A 19,304-nucleotide genomic window follows, 5' to 3' on the forward strand; every position below is an offset into this window, starting at 1 on the left:
AGTGACATGTCAATTCTTTGATTGGCGGGAGCGGATGCGCGCGTCTACTCACTCACTCCCTGCAGGACACTGAGCATGGTGGGATTCTGCCATTTTCGCTCAGTGTGAACTGGGCCTTACTGTAAGCAGATTCTCGAAAACATTTATTGGATCTCGTGATCTTTTTTCACTCTTCTCTACGGCATTGGTTCAGTAAATTTGTAGTTCTAATAAAATTACTTTTGAATTTGAAAAAAAAAACAAAAAAACAAAACAAACTCCTCTCTCAATAGTGTATACACAGAGTGCATTCACACGTACAGGATCTGCAGTAGATTTGAAGTTGCAGTTCAAAGCAAATGTACCGTTTCAAGTCTGGGCCATCAAATCTGCTGCAGATCCTGGATGTGTGAACGCACCCTAAAGAAAAAAAAATGCCAAGAAGTTGTTAAAATTGCTAGGCATTTTCCAGCTCAAAACAGGTTGACATCCCCCAGAGTAATAGGACTACCAATAAGCAGACGACCCAGCAAACGCTGGCTGATATGGCTGCTGACATGCTCAAAGGGGTTATCCAGCGCTACAAAAACATGGCCCCTTTTCCCCCTCTCGTCTCCAGTTCAGGTGTGGTTTGCTATTTAGCTCCATTTACTTCAATGGAACCTAGTTTGAAACCCCACCCCAACTGGAGACAAGAGAGGGGGCAAAGTGATCATGTTTTTGTTGCGCTGGATAATCCCTTTAAACATCATCTATAACACAAGGAGATGTGGGGAACGAATTGAATGTATAGTAAAGGGTCGCAGGAACAATCTTCCAATAATTTGTGCACTCTTTAGGTGGTGTTCGCACACTGCAGCTTCATTGCAGTACTGCATCATTTCTGTGGAGATGCCACAGTACTGCAATGAAGCCCAATGTGTGTGGACACAGCCACAGCCTAGTTATTTCAAAGTCATGTAACAGGCTCAGTAAACGTGTGCTGATCAGCCAGATTGGCGCTCCTATAGTAAGCGGCTGGGGTGATGTCATACGGCTTTTAGTGATCCTGATTTCCAATGATGCAATGGGGTGAAAGAGTCTGATACAGCAGGTTTCCTTCCAGAGACTATGGTCAGTGGATAGGAGGGGGGAGGCAATGTGGACGTCTCCTGGGATAATTCTATTATAACCTATGCTATCTGTTTGTCAGGTTGAAATATAAAGCCGGAAGACGGATTCTAAGCACAGATTTACAGCGCCATAAATGAAAAGAGAGCCATGAAATTAAGCATGTATTTAATAGAGCTGCCCAGGAAGACATCATACTAGTATTACTGCTGGCAAAGGCCTCACGCCGACTGAGGAGCCGAGAGTTTCTCTTATTATCAGGCTCTATGGCAATTTCCACAGCCCACAGGTCCCCAGACATCAATTGCATCAGGAAAAAAAAAAATAATCAGAAAACAAAATAGCATGATGCCGCTGCACCCAAGTGCTACCTATTCTACTGCAGACTAAATGGATTCATTCTCTGTGCTGACTTCACGCAGGAATGTCTGCAATAGGGACATTGTCAGCGCTGGCAGCGTAACCTGCTGAAAAGACTGGCACTGAGCCTGCTGGGGACAGTAGACTAAGCTGGCATCAAAAGCGGCGCTGAGATCATACCTGGCACGCTAGGACATACTATAGACTCATGTCAGCACAATACCACATCCTGACAGACAGTTCACTCCGAACTAAGCAAAAAAAGATTGTTCACTACTGACATTGTAATCTAAGCCGCACACCGAACACTCTAGTCCGCCGGACTGGCACTGCTGCGCTGGCCACATGTCTGCACTGTATGGCAGGTGCACACAGCTAAGCTCCAGCAATGTGGAAGATATCAATGGAAGGTTATTGAGGAATTGATTTTTTCTAAAAACAATTCTTTTTTTTTTTAATGTAAGTAATTATATATTTTCTAAATGTGGGTGATTGACAATTTTTTTTTTTTCAAACAGTTTTTAATTATTTTTTCACATTGACCATGTTTTTGTCTATGCTTAAAGTGCCCCTGCCATTTTTTTTTTGTTTTTTTTGCAGAAATCAATAGTACAGGTGATTTTCAGAAACTTTGTAATTGGGTTTATTAGCTGAAAAAGCAGTTTGAAGCTCCCCCCCCCCCATGATTTTCTATGGAGAGGGGAGGGGTGGAGGGAGAGGCACCAAAATAGGATAACAAAAAGTTAATTTACAGCTACATGACCGGGCTCTCTCCTCTGAAGTCAGCACTGACCTCTGAATACCGGCTTTCATACAGCTCCCACTGTGTAATCCTATGTTCTCTGCTGGTGACTAATCTCCCTACTCCCCCCTCTCCGTAGGTTACACAGGGCCCGACTGATGTAAAAGAATTGAGATTTTTTTGAATGCAGATAATAAACCCAATTACAAAGTTTATTAAAATCGCGTGTACTATTGATTTCTGCATAAAAAAAAAAAAAAAGTGAAACTTTAAAGAAAAAAAAAAGCACCTGTTTTGATCTTTTTTTTATTTTTTTTTTTTTATAATGGTAGTCAATGGAAAAACTAATTAAGCGGATTCCACATAATTGTATCCTTTATTTTTCTTCAAAGAGCGCAGTTTGAACCCAGCCTAAGGTAGTGTATGTTAGGCTGGGTTCACACTGCGTTTTTGCAATCTGTTTAACGTATAAGTTTTATGGAAAACACAGATGTAAAAAAACATGAAGAGCAAGGATGAGTGCTTACCTCCCTGGTTAACAGCTCCCCCCATCTTGCTGCAGATGGTGGACTCTAGAAGTCTATGGAGCTCTCTTCCTGCAGCCACCATCCTGACTTGACTGCTCTGAATGCCATGAGGGAAACAGATCACTGATCTCAGGGAGACCAGCCAAAGATAACACTGAATCCCACGATGCATCACAGTTGTCTGCTGGAAGAACAGTGTAATTGCCTTCATGTCTATATCGCTCTAAATAAGCTAAGAGGCTACAAGCATAGTCAGGGAGGCTGAGCAATTCTATTATAACTTTGTCACAGGAGCTGTATAACCACCATAAGTAACTGATGGAAGTTACTACCCCTCTGTGAAGAGGTTGTGTGGAACAGTCCATGCAGCTTCTTCATATAGGAAGCGCTGGCTAAAATTGTGACCCCATTGAGAGCACAGAAACACATGTAACTTCCAGGGGGGTCACCATTAGATCACATGACCTAACTGAAGATTCTATCTGAACATTCCAGGAATGTAATTAGCATGTCCTATGTTTAAAGTGGGAAACACTGTGAGGGCCCTATTACATGGGATGATTATTGTGCGAAAAATCGTTATATTAGTCGAAGTTAAACAATAATCGTTCTGCGTAATTGCAGGAACAATCGAAAAATTTTTGGTATGTCGTTAATCGGCCATTTAGATCTGAATCTAAAATTATCGTTAAACGTTCGCTGTAATTCCACATTCGTTCGCTCAAGTTCCGCATTTTTTCACCAATCGCTCAGTGTAATTGCACATTGTTTTGCTGGGATCAGAAGGAATAAACTATTGTAGTAACGATCGCAGTAACTATCGTAACTAACGTCCATCGTTATGTGTAATATGGTGAACGATTTCAGGTTAACAATAAACAATCTCTTTTGCGATCGTTCATCGTTAAAAATCTCTGTGTAATAGGACCCTAATGGGACCAGCAACATCCTAGCGGCAATAGCGCTGATATCAGTGATAGGCGAGTACATGGACTATGTTTAACCACTACCACCCTGAAATGTATATATATTTTTTTCCTCCAGACAATCCATCGCCTGTACTTCTTATTCGGACCTTGCTCCCGTGGGTGACAACAGATGGCATTTTGACATGGAGCCAGATGGCAATGTAAGCAGTTCACAGTGGGGAGTAATGTACATGATGTGATCCGCAGGCCTCTCTGCTTACATTCACATGGGGCTGGTCTGTTCCCACTAGGCAGATACAGCAGGAGACGTTAATCCTCATGTCACTGAACAGGCCCCAGACTGGGGGGGATTTGTACACCATTTCTCCTATACGTTATCATTACTTACAATGTCAACACCAAGTATAGAGGTAACTGGATACTCTGCAGGTATAGACATTAGCAGCTGCCTCGCTGCATGACACTACAGGACACCTGCTGGGGCATTATCACCGGCAAGTGTCGGGAGAGGTTACAGCCAACATCTGACTGTAATATTACAGTAAGGGGTGCCCACTGCAATGCAGTTTACGGTATGACGAGGGTTAGCACATCAATCAGGTTAGTATAGTAGACTGGAATTTGCACATTGACAGGTCCAAGCCATTTGGCAGCCAACCAAGGAATGTCTGTGGCAAGAGCAGACTTGTGATGTGCCGGTAGGAGAACAGAGGACCGTGGGTGAATGGAGCTTGTAGCCAGACTGTGAATGCTTATCTGTAATGATGGGTCACTGACACTGACAGGCAGTCCTGGGTGGATATAGGTGTGCCAAGTTACATCCTATAGCGTCTGGGCGATGCATGCCCGTACACTGCAGATTGCAGACACCACACTGGACTCTCCTCCCCCCAGCACTAACAATATAAATCCAGCTTAGCTTTGCGCTCTGGCACGGCCCGAAAGCTCCATTAGTGCATTTGTCTCCTTTATAACCTGATGGACTAATGGCTTGTAAATTATAGCATCGCTCAGACTGAAAGAATCAAAACGCCGAAGTGGTCACCTCTTGGTACAAGAGACAAGATCTCTGATGGTTTTAATATAAGGAAAGATCACACGCAACTGTACAGCCAAACTTCAGTATATGTAGCAGGCATAGACCCTGCACCACTCTTGCCCTCAGGTTGCGGGTGGTACTGCCGCTAAGTTCCATTAAAGTGATTAACGCAAGAATTGTAATACCGCACATGGCCTGAGAACAGGTGTGGCACTCTTTTTTTAAAGGAATCCGGTATGTTTTTCTAATTCTTGACAGCCCTCTCAATAGTGCACTGTGAGGTTGGCATCATCAGGAATCGTTACAATGGATCCACCATTTGGCTGACTGACAGCATTGTGGCACAGTATATGTGCTGCAGCCTTTTCACAATATTCAGGCACAGTGCCATACATGTTGTACTGTGCTATTGGAATAAGACGGCACACTGTAGTGGGGTGGTGCTTGTGGCTGATGAAGGCCACGTGCTGAAACGCCACGTCCTCCTGTTTGTACCTGTACTATGTGATATGCCAATAAAAGAATACTAAGCATTTGTGAGTGCCGGGATCATTCTTCTACATACATGTTGTACTGACTGTGCTTGGTACTGCAACCTTGTGTACTCTATTCACGTGAACAGGACCAAGCTGCAGTACCAGCCACCGCCACTACAAAGTGTACAGCGCTGTGTCTGGGAAACAATGAAGAGGCCACAGCCTCTTTAATCAGCTGTTCTCTTGGGGGTGAGGGGGTGTTGGACCCTCTCCTATTTGATCCCGACGCCTATCTTAACACTACACTGTCATTATTAAAATTCTAGAAAGCCCCTTTAATTAAGCAAAGCCATTTTCCTTGCTTTTTGTTTGTGCTTCCATATTCTGCACTTTGTGACCTATTCATCTGAAAGTCATTCAACTCTCTCACAGGACATGTTATATTTCCCATGCCCCTACCACTTGGCTGAGATCCAGTACATCTATACATTCTAGGAAGCTTTGTGGGCCATCACCCCTATAAAAAAGTAGGTGGAGTACAGTGGAGATTTCAATACATATTCACTAGAGTAGGTCTTGCTTGTTAGGATGGGACAGACTATTAGGCCGCTTTCACACAACAGAATCTGGGTCAGTATTGTGCATCGATATTATGTTGCAATTAAACCTCTCTGTTGGTTCCACTCCAAGCATAGAAGCACTTAGGCCAACACTTCTTCTGGCTCATGGGAGTCTTTCGACATGTTGAAGGCAGGTGTAGATTTGGTGTGCCCGGTTGGGCCTAAAGCCGGCCGGATTCAGTAACATGTGCACCTCTTAGTTAATTCGGCTGGGGAAGAGGACGGGCCTAACTTAAAGGGAAACTCCGGATAATAAAAAAAAAATTCTATTAAAGTACATTAAAAGTTTTATAGATGTGTCTATACAATGTATTACCATATCTGTACAGTTCTGCCACACTGGTAGCTGATAGAAATCCAGGAAGTAAAGAAAAATGGCCCCTGTGCCAATTCACATTGTCTCCTGCTCCTGCTGCTCTCCCATCTTAGGAGACAAATATTCCCTTTCTCTGTCTCACATTGTGTGTTTGCTGAGATCAGACTGATGATGCAGACAGGGGGCAGGGTGTGATGTCACAGAAGGCTTGGCTGGATCCTCCAATTCCCTCAGTGATTCACCATCTCTGACCGGCCAGAAGCAGCTGCTGCACTGATTTGGCTGATTGTGCAGAAGCGTGCAGTGAAATTAGGGCTGTGTTCACAGATGGAGTGTCATTGCAGTACTGCAGCGTATTCACAAAAATGATGCAGTAACACAAGTAAATGATGCTAAACGGCAGAGAGGATAAGAACCTTATTGTGCGGCTCAACTTCAAAGATAAAAGATGCTTGATCATAATATGTGCGTGGAAATGAAAAGAAAAAAAATTCTAAAGTTCTTTACTTTATTCCAATATCAGTGTTACAGGTAGAGAATACAGCGTGCTGTGTGGTGTTACAGGTAGAGAATACAGCGGGCTGTGTGGTGTTACAGGTAGAGAATACAGCGTGCTGTGTGGTGTTACAGGTAGAGAATACAGCGTGCTGTGTGGTGTTACAGGTAGAGAATACAGCGTGCTGTGTGGTGTTACAGGTAGAGAATACAGCGTGCTGTGTGGTGTTACAGGTAGAGAATACAGCGTGCTGTGTGGTGTTACAGGTAGAGAATACAGCGTGCTGTGTGGTGTTACAGGTAGAGAATACAGCGGGCTGTGTGGTGTTACAGGTAGAGAATACAGTGCTGTGTGGTGTTACAGGTAGAGAATACAGCGTGCTATGTGGTGTTACAGGTAGAGAATACAGCGGGGGGGGGGGGGGGGGGGGGGGGGGATTGACCACAATGAAATCAAATTACTGCAAATCATTCAGTAACACAATGAAACTGTGAACACAGCCTAGCAACAGCTTTGGGCGGGGGAATAGGCAGGCTGCAGGACTGTGATGAACAGAAGAGGGAAGGCATTGTATTTTGGAACCTGTAGTACTGTGTACAACTGATAAACCAGGAAGTGCAGAAAAACAAAAAACCCCAAAACAAATGGATTTTTGGTAATTTTAAAAATGGAATAGATAGGTAAGTAATGCTATATGCTTCTGCAGAAGTTTCAATTTTTTTGGAGTTCCCCTTTAAGACCAGTGTACGAGTGGGTAGGGGACAAGTAAATTTAAATCTGAAAACTCCTTTAAGAAATGACTAAGGAGTCCACTGCAACACACCAAGAATGGCATTGCATTCACTCATCTTCCAATTCTAAGCAAGTCATGACCTCAGCTACTGAACACATAGGGCAAAGAACACACGCTGGAGTTAATGAGTAAAGTGCACTTGGAGAGAATCCACCTTATAAAGACTGCAGTAGTCCTGCCTGCGATGGGCAGCTCTGGGGGAAGGTAGGAGCCGCTATAGAGATGTGAGCAGCCGTTGTGCTACCGCGTGAACGACGGAGAAGCAATCACCCCCACCCTTCACTGTCTGTAATAGCGGAGGCTTGTTATATAGCAGGGTTACTCCATTTATATACAGCGACACCTTCAAAGTTGCTTAGATGTAATGCATTTAACACCAGTGAAGCAGACACAGGGGCCAGCAGTCATAAGAGGTGGAAATCCTGCTTTCAAGTTGACAGAGCCATCCTAGAAGTGTAAAGGGCACCGATATATTTTAACCCCTTTCAGCACAGTGATCCATTACAGCACTTTGTGCCCTGATGCATTGTGGGATTTAGGTTGAGGAGCATTGGAAACATGACCTGTGGTGCATGCATGCCTTTCTCTTTATAGAGCTCACTGTCTGCTATAGTACTTGTTACAAGTGACAAGGATGGAGTCAACACCAGGCAAAGCTGGGGGCTGGGACTCACTAAACTCAATGGATCACTGCTGCCTACTCCGTTACATAGCCTACAGACTACCAGTGACCTCCAGGTCAGAGCGGCATTATAATACAGATGCCATGCACCCCACCAGTTTATGATCTGTCCTCTCCTACCGCAGCTCTGGGCACTTCTCTTTCTATGGTGACAACAGCCAGAAAGGACATACTACAGCCGGCCAATAGACACTAAGGTTTCATGCTCAGGACCATTACGGCACTATTCAAGGAGCTGTAGTATGGCACCCATGAAAATATATGGTTTTATATAGTACTATCCTATGCTTTTAGCTTTATTTCATATTCCAATGGATTCCATGTTATGAGTAATAATGTACTATTTGGTGGCCCACAGTGCATCAGCAGTTCCATGCTACAGAACCAGGGATTCTCTAAGGCTTACAGGAGACCTACAGGGACATTATCAGGGAAAAAAAATGTAATTAGCGAACAATATAACTAAAAGAAAAGATATTTCCACCATTTCTGATGACACTTACTCCTACTAAAAGAATGTGTACATGCAGAATGCAGCGTAACAGGTACAGGAGGGGAGATCGCAGAGTAAAACAAATATTTTGGGCATTAATGTAGAGGCACATAAAGTTGGAGGATAAACAACAGGGTGGACAGCACTATTACATTACAGGGTGAGAAAGGCTATGTTCAGATTTAATAAGGACCCTATTTTGGGGTGTAAATAGGCATACTGGCAGAATGTTCTGATGGAGCGGAAAGTCCATTAGTGGCTTCATTCTTCCATACACAGGAGGCATTGTTTGTTAGCGTTAAAGATTGCCAAAGTAGCAGTATATAATGACTAGTAGTGACATAAATCGGCACAAGGCAGAATATATAGGCATGCAATCTGTATGTATGTATACAGCATATGTGTGGCCTGTGAGCCTACATTCTACAAATAAATCCAATATTAACAGATGCAACTGACTCCATTACACAGGGGTGAAGGCCATTCACTAATGGCTTAACCTATGCTGACATGTAGCCCATGGTATAAAATGCTAGGAAATCTTACTCGTCACATTGCTTTCGCTTTAAGTTCCTCCTTTCACATGCTACATACTTTGGATTCCCTTCTTCTAGACTGCATCCCATCACACCCTATGATTTATCACCGACTACGTCTAAACACAATACCCTGTAACTCAGCTCAGATGTATATCGTCTATTTTCCTATGTGGGAATCATCTTGCGGCTGATATGCTTCTACACCTCATACTGTTATTAAGTAGTATTCCCCGGCTGCCTCCACTTTCTTCTTCTGAAATCCAAAATCACTTGTCGCACCCATTCTTAAGTCGTCCTTTTTCCTTCCGAGCATTTCAAAGCTAATTCATCACAAGCCGGAGTCACTTGATTTGCTTCCTCTTCACTTCTTCCCCTGCTTGACCCTCTAATCTCACTTGTCATTTGCTGTACCAAAGCCAAGTATTTCATCATCAGCTCCGCACTTCCTTCTGAAACTATATTCGGAGGCTCAGCGGACTTCCCTTATGCATCCAATAGAGCACGAGCAAGTGTTTGTGTGTGTATGTATGTAATTTTTTGGTGTGTGTGTGTGTGTGTGTGTGTGTGTGTGTGTGTGTGTGTGTGTGTGTATGTATGTATGTATAGGTCTCCCTTTGAACATATTAGCCTTCTTTTAGATGAATAACCACAGCAAATGCCTTTTTTTATAACCTTAAAAACGAATACCAATTCTACTAGGTTCTCCAATCGTGAAGCTGGTTTGTGGCCTACCTGTTATATTACACATGAAGCAGAAGTGGGTATCGGTGCTAGCAGAAATATACAAACACTAGACAAATATCCCAACTTCCAAGCTGATCCTACAAGCAGGCCTCAACAAGACGACTGAATACAGTGCACGTCTGAGGTGCAACACTAGCCATGTATACAGTACAGAAGTACGACCAAGTCACTGAACCCACCAAACCAAAAACTCAGGAAAAGTGGTGAGAGAATCCATACAAGTTACTAGTTTAGGCCTGTTTCACACTAAAATAATGGACACATTTTTGCACCTCACAAATCTGAGCCAGCTGTCAGTTTAGCCCATGAGACAGGACTTCCTGGCGTAACAAATACAAAAAGTAGTGTTTTTCTAGAGCAGCGCTTCTCAATTCTAGTCCTCATAGCCCACCAACAGGTCCTGTTTTGAGGATTTCCTTCAGATGACAATTATACTTTCTGGGTTCTTTGTACAGGATATCCTTAAAACATGACCTGTTTGGGGGGCCTTGAGGACTGGAATTGAGAAGCACTGCTCTAGATTGTATATTAACCTTTAGGGTGCCTTCACATGTACAGTATAGCAGCGAATTTCATGCTGCAATACTCTGCAGCATCATTCCATATGGCTCTACATTCTCACAGCAGATTTTCATTCCACTCTGAGACTTTAGCCCCTGCCCACTTAACCCACAAGCTGGAGGGCTAATACATTACCTGTCCATGCTCCCATCTGCTTCTCTGGCATCGCACTCAGCAAATCAGTGCACTGTCCCTCCGCAACCACTGACTGAGCAGGACGTCAGTGACCCAGGAGATGGAGAAGCAGGCGGGAGTGCGGGCAGGTAATGTATTAGCCCGGCAGAGGTGGGTAAAGGGGGCAGGGGCTAAATTCTCGCAGTGGAATGAAACTCTGCTGCGAAAATGTAGAGTCATAGGATATGACACTACAAAGCATCGCATCGGATTTCGCAGAGTGAAATCCGCTGTAATGCAGTACGCGTGAAACTGGCCTTAGACAGAGCTAAACTATAGATGCATAGTAACTAACAGGGTGGCAGAAACAAGTGTGTTTTATCCTTGCGATATCTATGGATAGTAACTCACCTTCATCTCCTTCTGGCGCATAGGAGGCAGTGATGATGTCAATGTCGGCACAGTTCATAACAATCTGGTTGGTGGCATTCTTCACCTGCAATGAAAACATATATCCTATTAGTTACTACAAAGCCTGAGCGTTTTGGTTAACTCAGATATAGGTTCATGAATTTTAGGGAATTTTTCTGCTTTCTCACAGTAGTTCATTGACAAAGCTAAATGAGCACAATAAAAGTGGTGAAATCCAGGGCAAAAATATGCAGTGTTTTCCAGGACTCCCTAAAGCTGCATGAAACTTCTGGGGCCGGGGGAGTCAAATGGCGAGCGTTCGGGTTCAGAGACACTAGTAGTGAGAGGGAAAGGCCACCTCTGCACCACCCAGATTTCCTACCAAATACAGGGCACAATTTCCACCTTTGGTTCATGTCATTAGAGGGCTGGGCGAAGCGGCAGAGGTCCTTTCATCTCCTTAAAGCAGCGCGTAGTCTAACTAGGAATCAGAGTTCAAAGGCGACAGCCTATTGATCTAGCAGATTTGCTGGAGTTTCAGAGGGCAGGCCCGGCCGACCAGTCATCACTAATAAAAGTGAGCCATTAATGGGATTCAGCCAACAAGACTAGGCTGTGTCACTAAGGAAATTTCAAGGCACGAGCAACCAGATCTATATGCATCCAGGAAAAAAAAAAGTTTAAGAGGACCTGTCACCCCCTGTGCCGGTGTGACAGGCTCCCGACCCACAGCTAGATCCTCTTATACAGACCTCATGTGGCCGAGTCCCGCTCCCGGAGCCGATCCCGGGTCGGAGATATCCTGGTCAGAAATGGGTGCGCGCTGCAGAGATGAGTCCGGCTCCATTAATTCTCTATGGACGCCGGACCTATCTCCACAGCATGCGTGCCGGCTTCTGACCGGAATATCTCTGTCCCGGGACCGGCTCCGGGAGCGGGACAAGGCCACACGAGGTCTGTATAAGGGGATCTAGCTGGGGATCGGGAGCCTGGTACCCCGGCACGGGGGGTGACAGGTTTCATTTAATTGAATGACCCCAAGTGTGCATCACGCAACTGTATTTTCCAGCCACACATTTCTTGCCAAAAGCAATTTTTTTGGTGCCCTTAAGAAGATAAGCCATTGCTGGAGCAGTTACCAGCTGAAACACATGGATGCTCAGCTGAGCAAAGCGTTCATGTGTATGGTGGGAGTTATGGTGCGTTTACACAGGCAGATTTATCTGACAGATTTTGGAAGCCAAAGCCAGGAATGGATTTGAAAAGGAGAAATTTCAATCTTTCCTTTACGACCCATTCCCTGTTCATGGTCTGTTCCTGCTTTTGGCTTCAGATATCTGTCAGATAAATCTGCCTGTGTAAACGCAGCATAAGAAAGGTGGCCGTTTATCCGAGAGCTACTGAAGGTGTAAGGCCACCCGAGTGAGAGTGCCGTATAGTTTAACATACAGAATGCAGAAATATTCAGGTAAGCAAGTAGAGCGGCTTCATGCTGCTGTCAATCTAGTGAACGGAACCAGAATCTCTCTAATATCCTGAGCGATGATAAAGCATCCCCTGGGACTGGGCCAACTCGGTTTCTGCAGGTAATAGAATTTCCTATTGTTTGCCACTTAGCCTCTACAATAGGTAAATCCACTTCCTCCCTTTATTGGCAAAGAGACAAGGAGCAGAGAAAGCGCTCTCCATCCAATGTAATAATGCAGGCCAATGATTCCAGCTCCAAGGGAGAATTCACAAGGGACAGAAATGCTGCAGATTTTTCTCAGTTTCAGGTTAAATAATAATAATAATAATAATAATAAAAATCTAAATGATAATGATATATATATATATATATATATATATATATATATATATATATATATATATATATATATATATATATATATATATATATATATATATATAGAGAGAGAGAGAGAGAGATGAAATTAAGGATAAGGCTGGGTTCACATTAGGTTTTTGCAATCCGTTTTTTGCAAAAAAAGATGGAAAAAAAATGGATAAAAAAAACGGATGAAAAAAAAATACAAAAATTGCAAAAACGTAGTGCGAACCCAGCCTTAGTTAGATTCCAGATCCAACTACCTTCATGATTTGCACAAAGATTTGGCGTCTACCCAAAGCACGGTGTAAATGTTTAGGCTTTACTCCCACCGCTGGATAGATCTCCATAATTACAGATGGGATACCTGAAAGACTGGGAGCACCAGAGGCACATACATCACACCCAGCGTCAGCGGAGAGCAGGGATTTATACCTAGGGAGGGTTCATAGGAAGACAACACGAGGCAGCTGTGGACTAAGCATGCACTAGGGGCCTTGTACTTTACACCCTGGAAGAAGATCAATGGAGACGCACAAGTCAGGAAGGAAGAAGCTTATTAGATAAAAAAGGAAAAGCTTGCACGTGACGGCAGACAATGATCTTTCAGGACAATGTCAGCTACAATCCTTTGGATACTAGGTTTTTTTTATTGTAGACAGCGCAAGTTTCACACAGTCCCCGGGGTCTCTTAAAAAGTTAAAGTGCACAATGAAGAATGAGAAAAGGAGGGGGGGGGGGGGGGGGGGGGGGCTTTTGATCTCTAGACAGGTGCAAGTTCCATAGGTGGGACCCACAGCTATCAGACATTCATGGTGTATTGTGTGTATATTTCATTGTTGTGAATTAGAGTTGAGCAAACTTACAATAAGTTCAGGTTTGGGTGATTGAAATAACCCTTTGTCCAGGGATTGTCCAGCGTTTGAAAAACAAGGCTGCTTTTTTCCAGACAGCTCTTCTCTTGACTCCAGGTCAGGTGCGGTTTGCAATTAAGCTCCATGCACTTCAATGGAACGGAGCTGCAAAACCTGCACCCAGACTGCGGACAAGAGTGGTGCTGTCTCTTGAAGAAAGCGGCCATGTTTTTCTAATGCTGGATAACCCCTTTCCCATCTTGGTGTCTAAGGCCCTGTTACTTAATGATTGCTCCTATAAGACTACAATGAAACCATACGTACAAAAAAAAACTAATTCTAAAGACGTTCCAGGGATAAGGAGAAACAAGCCTCGGCTGGAAGCTATTAAAGGGGTACTCTAGTGAACTGTTCATGAATCAACTGGTGTCAGAAAGTTCTGCTAGGGTTTACGTTCTCCCCCTAGATTTCTCATACACCACGGCTTTGTCTATATAGATGCTCTGTTGGCTTCATGTCAATAAGACTTGGTCTCCATAATAATACATTTTATTAAAGGGGCCCTCCTGCAAAAGTTTTTTGTTTCTTAATTTCAAATCAACTGGTGTCAGTTATATAGACTTGTAAAGACTTCTATTTAAAGATCTCAAGAATTTCAGTACTTATCAGCTGCTGTATGTCCTGCAGAAAGTGCGGTTTTCTTTCCAGTTTGACAGGGCTCTCTGCTGCCACCTACATCCACTTTGAGAATTACCCCGTGTAGTAATAAATCCCCATAGAAAACATCTCCTTCCATGGACAGAGGTGGCAGCAGAGAGCACAGTGTCAAACTAAAAAGAATAAACCACTTCCTGCAGAGTCTTCAGCAGCTGATAAGTACTCGAATACTGGAGATTTTTGAATAGAAATAATTTGCAAATCTGTATAACTTTCTGACACCAGAAAGTGTCAGAAAAGTTGTAAATATTGGTAACTGGTCGTGATGAGTAACACTGAAAGAAGAACCCTGTCATCTGACTAATACACAAACTTTATTATAAGGTTCGGTTTCACACAGACAAGAAGCAGCTCACGTGGTGCAGCGCCTTTAAGCTCATCATTTAGCAATAAGGGGTTGGGCTGGATGGTTCCTTGTCACCTGTCAAACTACGGTACAGAAGAGAAATCAATCAGATGCGCCACAGCTTATTACTAGGTAGAAACTCTGCCATCCTAGTATTAGGGTCTGTAAATCTGAGGACACACCTATGATACATGGGAACCAATAATTACATGCTTGGCCAAGAGCTGACGCCATCTATGCCTGGATTCCTCATTTTCCAAGGCTTACAAAACGATGTGTGAAATCTCGAGAAGGTGGTGAGAGCTATGAACTACAAGTCACGCTGTCCCCATCTGTACTGTGACTAAGGTGCCTAGACATGTCCACTATACAAGTGATAGGGAACCTTCCGCACTCCAGCTGTTGCAAAACTTCAATTCCCATCATGCCTGGAAAGCCTTGGCTGTCCAGGCATGATGGGAATTGTAGTTCTGCAACAGCTAACTCCATATCACTCACATTCGACAACTTAGTTTGGAAGTACTGTACCCCCAGATACATCTGCATTATACAATGCCAGAAAAGCAAAGTCCCGTTGACTTAAACGTGATGCCTCCATGCCTCAAGAATTGACAAGTCAGAAATTTAGGGAATTCCTATGTTTTAAGATGGTGATTGAAATCGATAGGAATGAGATTCCATTTGGAAATAACACTGAATTACAGGCAGTAGAGATGTCAAAGTCAGTGTGAATGGTGCCTGGAAAGGATATAGGCTTGGTTTACACAGTACTTATTACCAGAATATTAAGGGTTCTCCAGCGTTAAAGGGGTTGGCAACTTTATATTAGAACAGGTCAGTGTACAATATTAGTAAGTGTAGTCACTGTATATACTGACAGCAGCCCCCTGTGTACCTCATAGAGTTAACATCAGACTCCCCTCCTCCAGGTTGTGCTGTTCTGCTCTGTGGTGAGTCTCTCCATAAAATGGCTGACATGGAGGAGCATGTGACCATGCCCCGCCCCCAGTGTCCAACACTGAGCCTGTATATGCCTATGGAGGACACTGGGGGTGGGGCATGGTCACATGCTCCTCCATGTCAGCCATCTTATGGACAGACTCACCACAGAGCAGGACAGCCTGGAGGAGGGGAGTGTGATTTTCTTTCTATGAGGTACACAAGGAGCTGCTGCCAGTAGGTGATGCGAGTACACCTAATACTGTACACCTAATACTGTACACTGAACTATTTTACTCTGAAGTGGCCAACCCCTTTAAGCATTTTTTAACATACTGCTGCATATAAAATAATTAAGGATGTCATGCTTACTTCTCCACGTTCCCCCAATGTCGCTGATGTTCCCAGCTGACTGCAGAGCCTCCACTTCCCAAGAGGAACTAGTCTCAGGAATGACAGCCATGGGGCTGTCCCGTCTCAGTAACTGATTGGCTGAGTGGGTTCATCTCATAAGTGGATGCTCCGCAGTCAGCTAGGGACCCTGGTGACATCAGGACACTGTGGGAGTGCGAAATGTAAGCATAACATCTGTATTGTATTATATGCACCAGCAGCAATATATTAAAAAATGCTTTAAGGGCTACTCCAGCAAAAAGAATAAAATCTTTCAAATTAACTGGTGCCAGAAATTTCTAATTTACTTTTATTAGAAAATCTCAAGTCTTCCAGTACTTATCAGCTGCTGTATGTCTGGCAAAGGGTGATGTATTCTTTTCAATCTGACACTGCGCTCTGCTGCCACCTCTGTCCATGTCAGGAACTGTCCAGAGCAGGAGAGGTTTTCTATGGGGATTTGCTGCTGCTCTAGACAGTTCTTGTCACAGACAGAGGTGGCAGCAGAGAGCACTGTGTCAGACTGAAAAGAAAACACCACTTCCTGCAGGACATACAACATAGAAGTAAATTACAAAAATACTGACTAAATATTATGATGAACACAGCCTCTCGCCGGCCATACATTACAGACAGCTTGATCGACAGCTCTCTCCCCCAACCTACACATCTATAGAAGTTCATCCACCCCGGAAGCCCTGACACCAGTGCACACATGGGCTGCCACATGACATCTGCCTTTACCCAGGGCCACTGTAAGGGAAAGGACTGCTATGAAAGAGCAATTCTGCTCCACACAGTGAACATCTTGATGCCACTTTTAGCACATAGAGCTCATCTGTTCTATATTACTGCAACCAGAGAACAGGCTGCTATTCTATCATATATATATATATATATATATATATATATATATATATATATATATACACACACACACACACACATATATATACACACACACACACACACCCTGGATGGACACTTCAAGATGCGACATGAGAAGAGCCATAATAGAAATGTCTTCTATCAGGGATGGGGATCCTTTAGCCCTGGAGCTGTTGGAAAAACTACAATTCCCATCATGCCTGGGCAACCAAAGCGAAGCATGATGGGAATTGTAGTTTTTTAACAGCTGGAGGGCTGAGGGTTCCCTATCCCTGCTCTATATGGAAGCAAACATGAATTTACAGCCAATACAACTCATTGCGATCACTGTGTCTAGCAGTCTACTCACAGGACCCAGTGCATAATACTCAATGTCATCAGGGAGACTCCCTATCCCAGGACTACAAACTTCTGCATGTGTTAAAGTCCATGGCAAATTGTGATTTGTTCTGGAAACAAGCAGAGAGCATGGCCGTCCTGTATAACTGCAGGGGAGGAGGGGGGTCCGTCATACTGAGAATGACAGGGCCCCAATACTGATGCAGCTCTGTATTAAAGGGCCACAGCGGTCTAAATCAGCTGACATCACACACAGGTATGGGGGGAGATGGGACACACTGCAGAATATGACAGCCGGCGGCTGATAACTGGGAACAATAGACTGCACAGAGCCATACAATGTGCACACAAAGCATTATGTCATTGACACCTATGGATATTATGTACCCAGAGGTAGATGTATATCGCACATCTATAGATATATACACTAGAGTGTATATATATATATATACATACATACACAGATAGATATACATATATATAGCTATATAGAAACAGATATAACACACAGATATATGCATGTATCAAACACACATATATATATATATATATATATATATATATACACACACACACACACAATATATACACATACATATGTATATTTATTTTTATTTTTTTTTATACACACACATAAAGCTATATATATATATATATATATTATTTTTTTTTTTTTATACACACACATAAAGCTATTATATATATATATTTCATACACACACAAACATATTATATATATATATCTGTATGTTGAGCAGGTGACAGGCAGCAGCTCCCCGGTGCTTCCCCGGTACCGGCCTCCCCCGGTTATTATACCTCCACTGCGGCCTCCAGTTTCCCCTCGAAGGTGAAGTCTATGAGATCGGGCTTGAGACACAGCCCGTAGTTGACGGGCCTCACGTCGTTGGGGAGCCGCTCGAAAGGTCTGCGGTCCGGCATGATAGGAACAGAAGGCCCGAGTCCTGCCACAGATAGAGGGAAATTCACACGCTAACCGGACCGCGTAACGGAGAAACACGGACCCGAACGAGCCTCCTAGCAATCACCGACTGACTGACTGACTGAACGAACGGGGGCGGGCACGCGCAAAAACACGACGTCACCGCGTCGACTGCCTTAGGACTCCAACCGCAGAACGCCCCGCCCACCGCGCCAGGCACACCCCGAGAAAGACAGGCCACGCCCAGCGAAGGGCATGCTGAGACTTGAGAACAGAGGGGTGTGTAACCCCGCCCACTGCGCTAGTCACACCCCGCCCGTTACACAACGCCACGCCCTTTAGCCATTTTTTTTCTCAGTAGACATGTTCCACGCCCTTCCATGACGTCAGGTCACGTGCTGGAACCACATGCTGACATTCCCGCTTTTTTATCCTTGCGTGGCAGATGGAGTCGCAGAGAGAATGGGTTTGTAGGCTGCAGGCAGAGGGGCTTTTTTGTCTATAGAATTTCAGACTTATTTCCTACATATTTATTATGTGGCTCAGTATAAATGATTGTAGTTGGCCACGCCCATTCCTAATAAACCACGCCCACTTTACCTCAGTGTTGGTACAATAGTTTGTATATTGTGCTGGATTCTTCATGTGGTGCATGACCAGTAACCAAATCTTGAGATGCCTTAACCCTTTCTTAACTTTAATGCCTTTCTTAAAAAACATAGGGTTTTTTCTTTTACCCGTGGGGAAAGTTTTTTACCAATATCTTTCATTTTACCCCATAAAGTAGAATGAAGCCAGAGCCAAAAATGATGGTGTTCAGCATGGGGGCCCCCAATCCAATTCAGCATGTCCATGGGCCACCAATCCACATACTAAATCTACTATTAAACCCTATCCTTATCATTTCTACACAGGCTATGCACAGCAAATACATGATTATAGTATAAGGCTATGTTCACGCACAGTACTGAAAAAGGGCCGTTGATTGGCACACAAAAACAGTGCAGTGGCCGTTGTCGTGGGTGCCAAACAACGGCATTGAAAATAGCATTGAAATCAAAGGAGAACGGACAGAAATAATTGACAGGTCAATTATTACCACGGCCATAGCGATACACTGTGTTAACAA

General features: G+C 43.8%; 1 protein-coding gene across 1 annotated transcript in view; it reads right to left on the reverse strand.

Annotated features, from left to right (window-relative positions):
- The window catches only part of NPEPPS (aminopeptidase puromycin sensitive), a 44,683-nt gene extending 26,247 nt beyond the window's left edge, over window positions 1–18,436 (reverse strand). Inside the window, exons 1-2 of the mRNA XM_069951750.1 lie at window positions 18,052–18,436; window positions 10,932–11,016 (exon numbers count right to left, since the gene is read on the reverse strand). Coding sequence (XP_069807851.1) covers window positions 10,932–11,016; window positions 18,052–18,174 — 208 coding nt within the window. The 5' untranslated portion in view covers window positions 18,175–18,436. The remainder of the gene's footprint in view (window positions 1–10,931; window positions 11,017–18,051) is intronic.
- Between the last annotated feature and the right edge of the window lie 868 nt (window positions 18,437–19,304).

Source organism: Dendropsophus ebraccatus, chromosome 14, assembly GCF_027789765.1.
Source record: "Dendropsophus ebraccatus isolate aDenEbr1 chromosome 14, aDenEbr1.pat, whole genome shotgun sequence".
Lineage (NCBI taxonomy): Eukaryota > Metazoa > Chordata > Amphibia > Anura > Hylidae > Dendropsophus > Dendropsophus ebraccatus.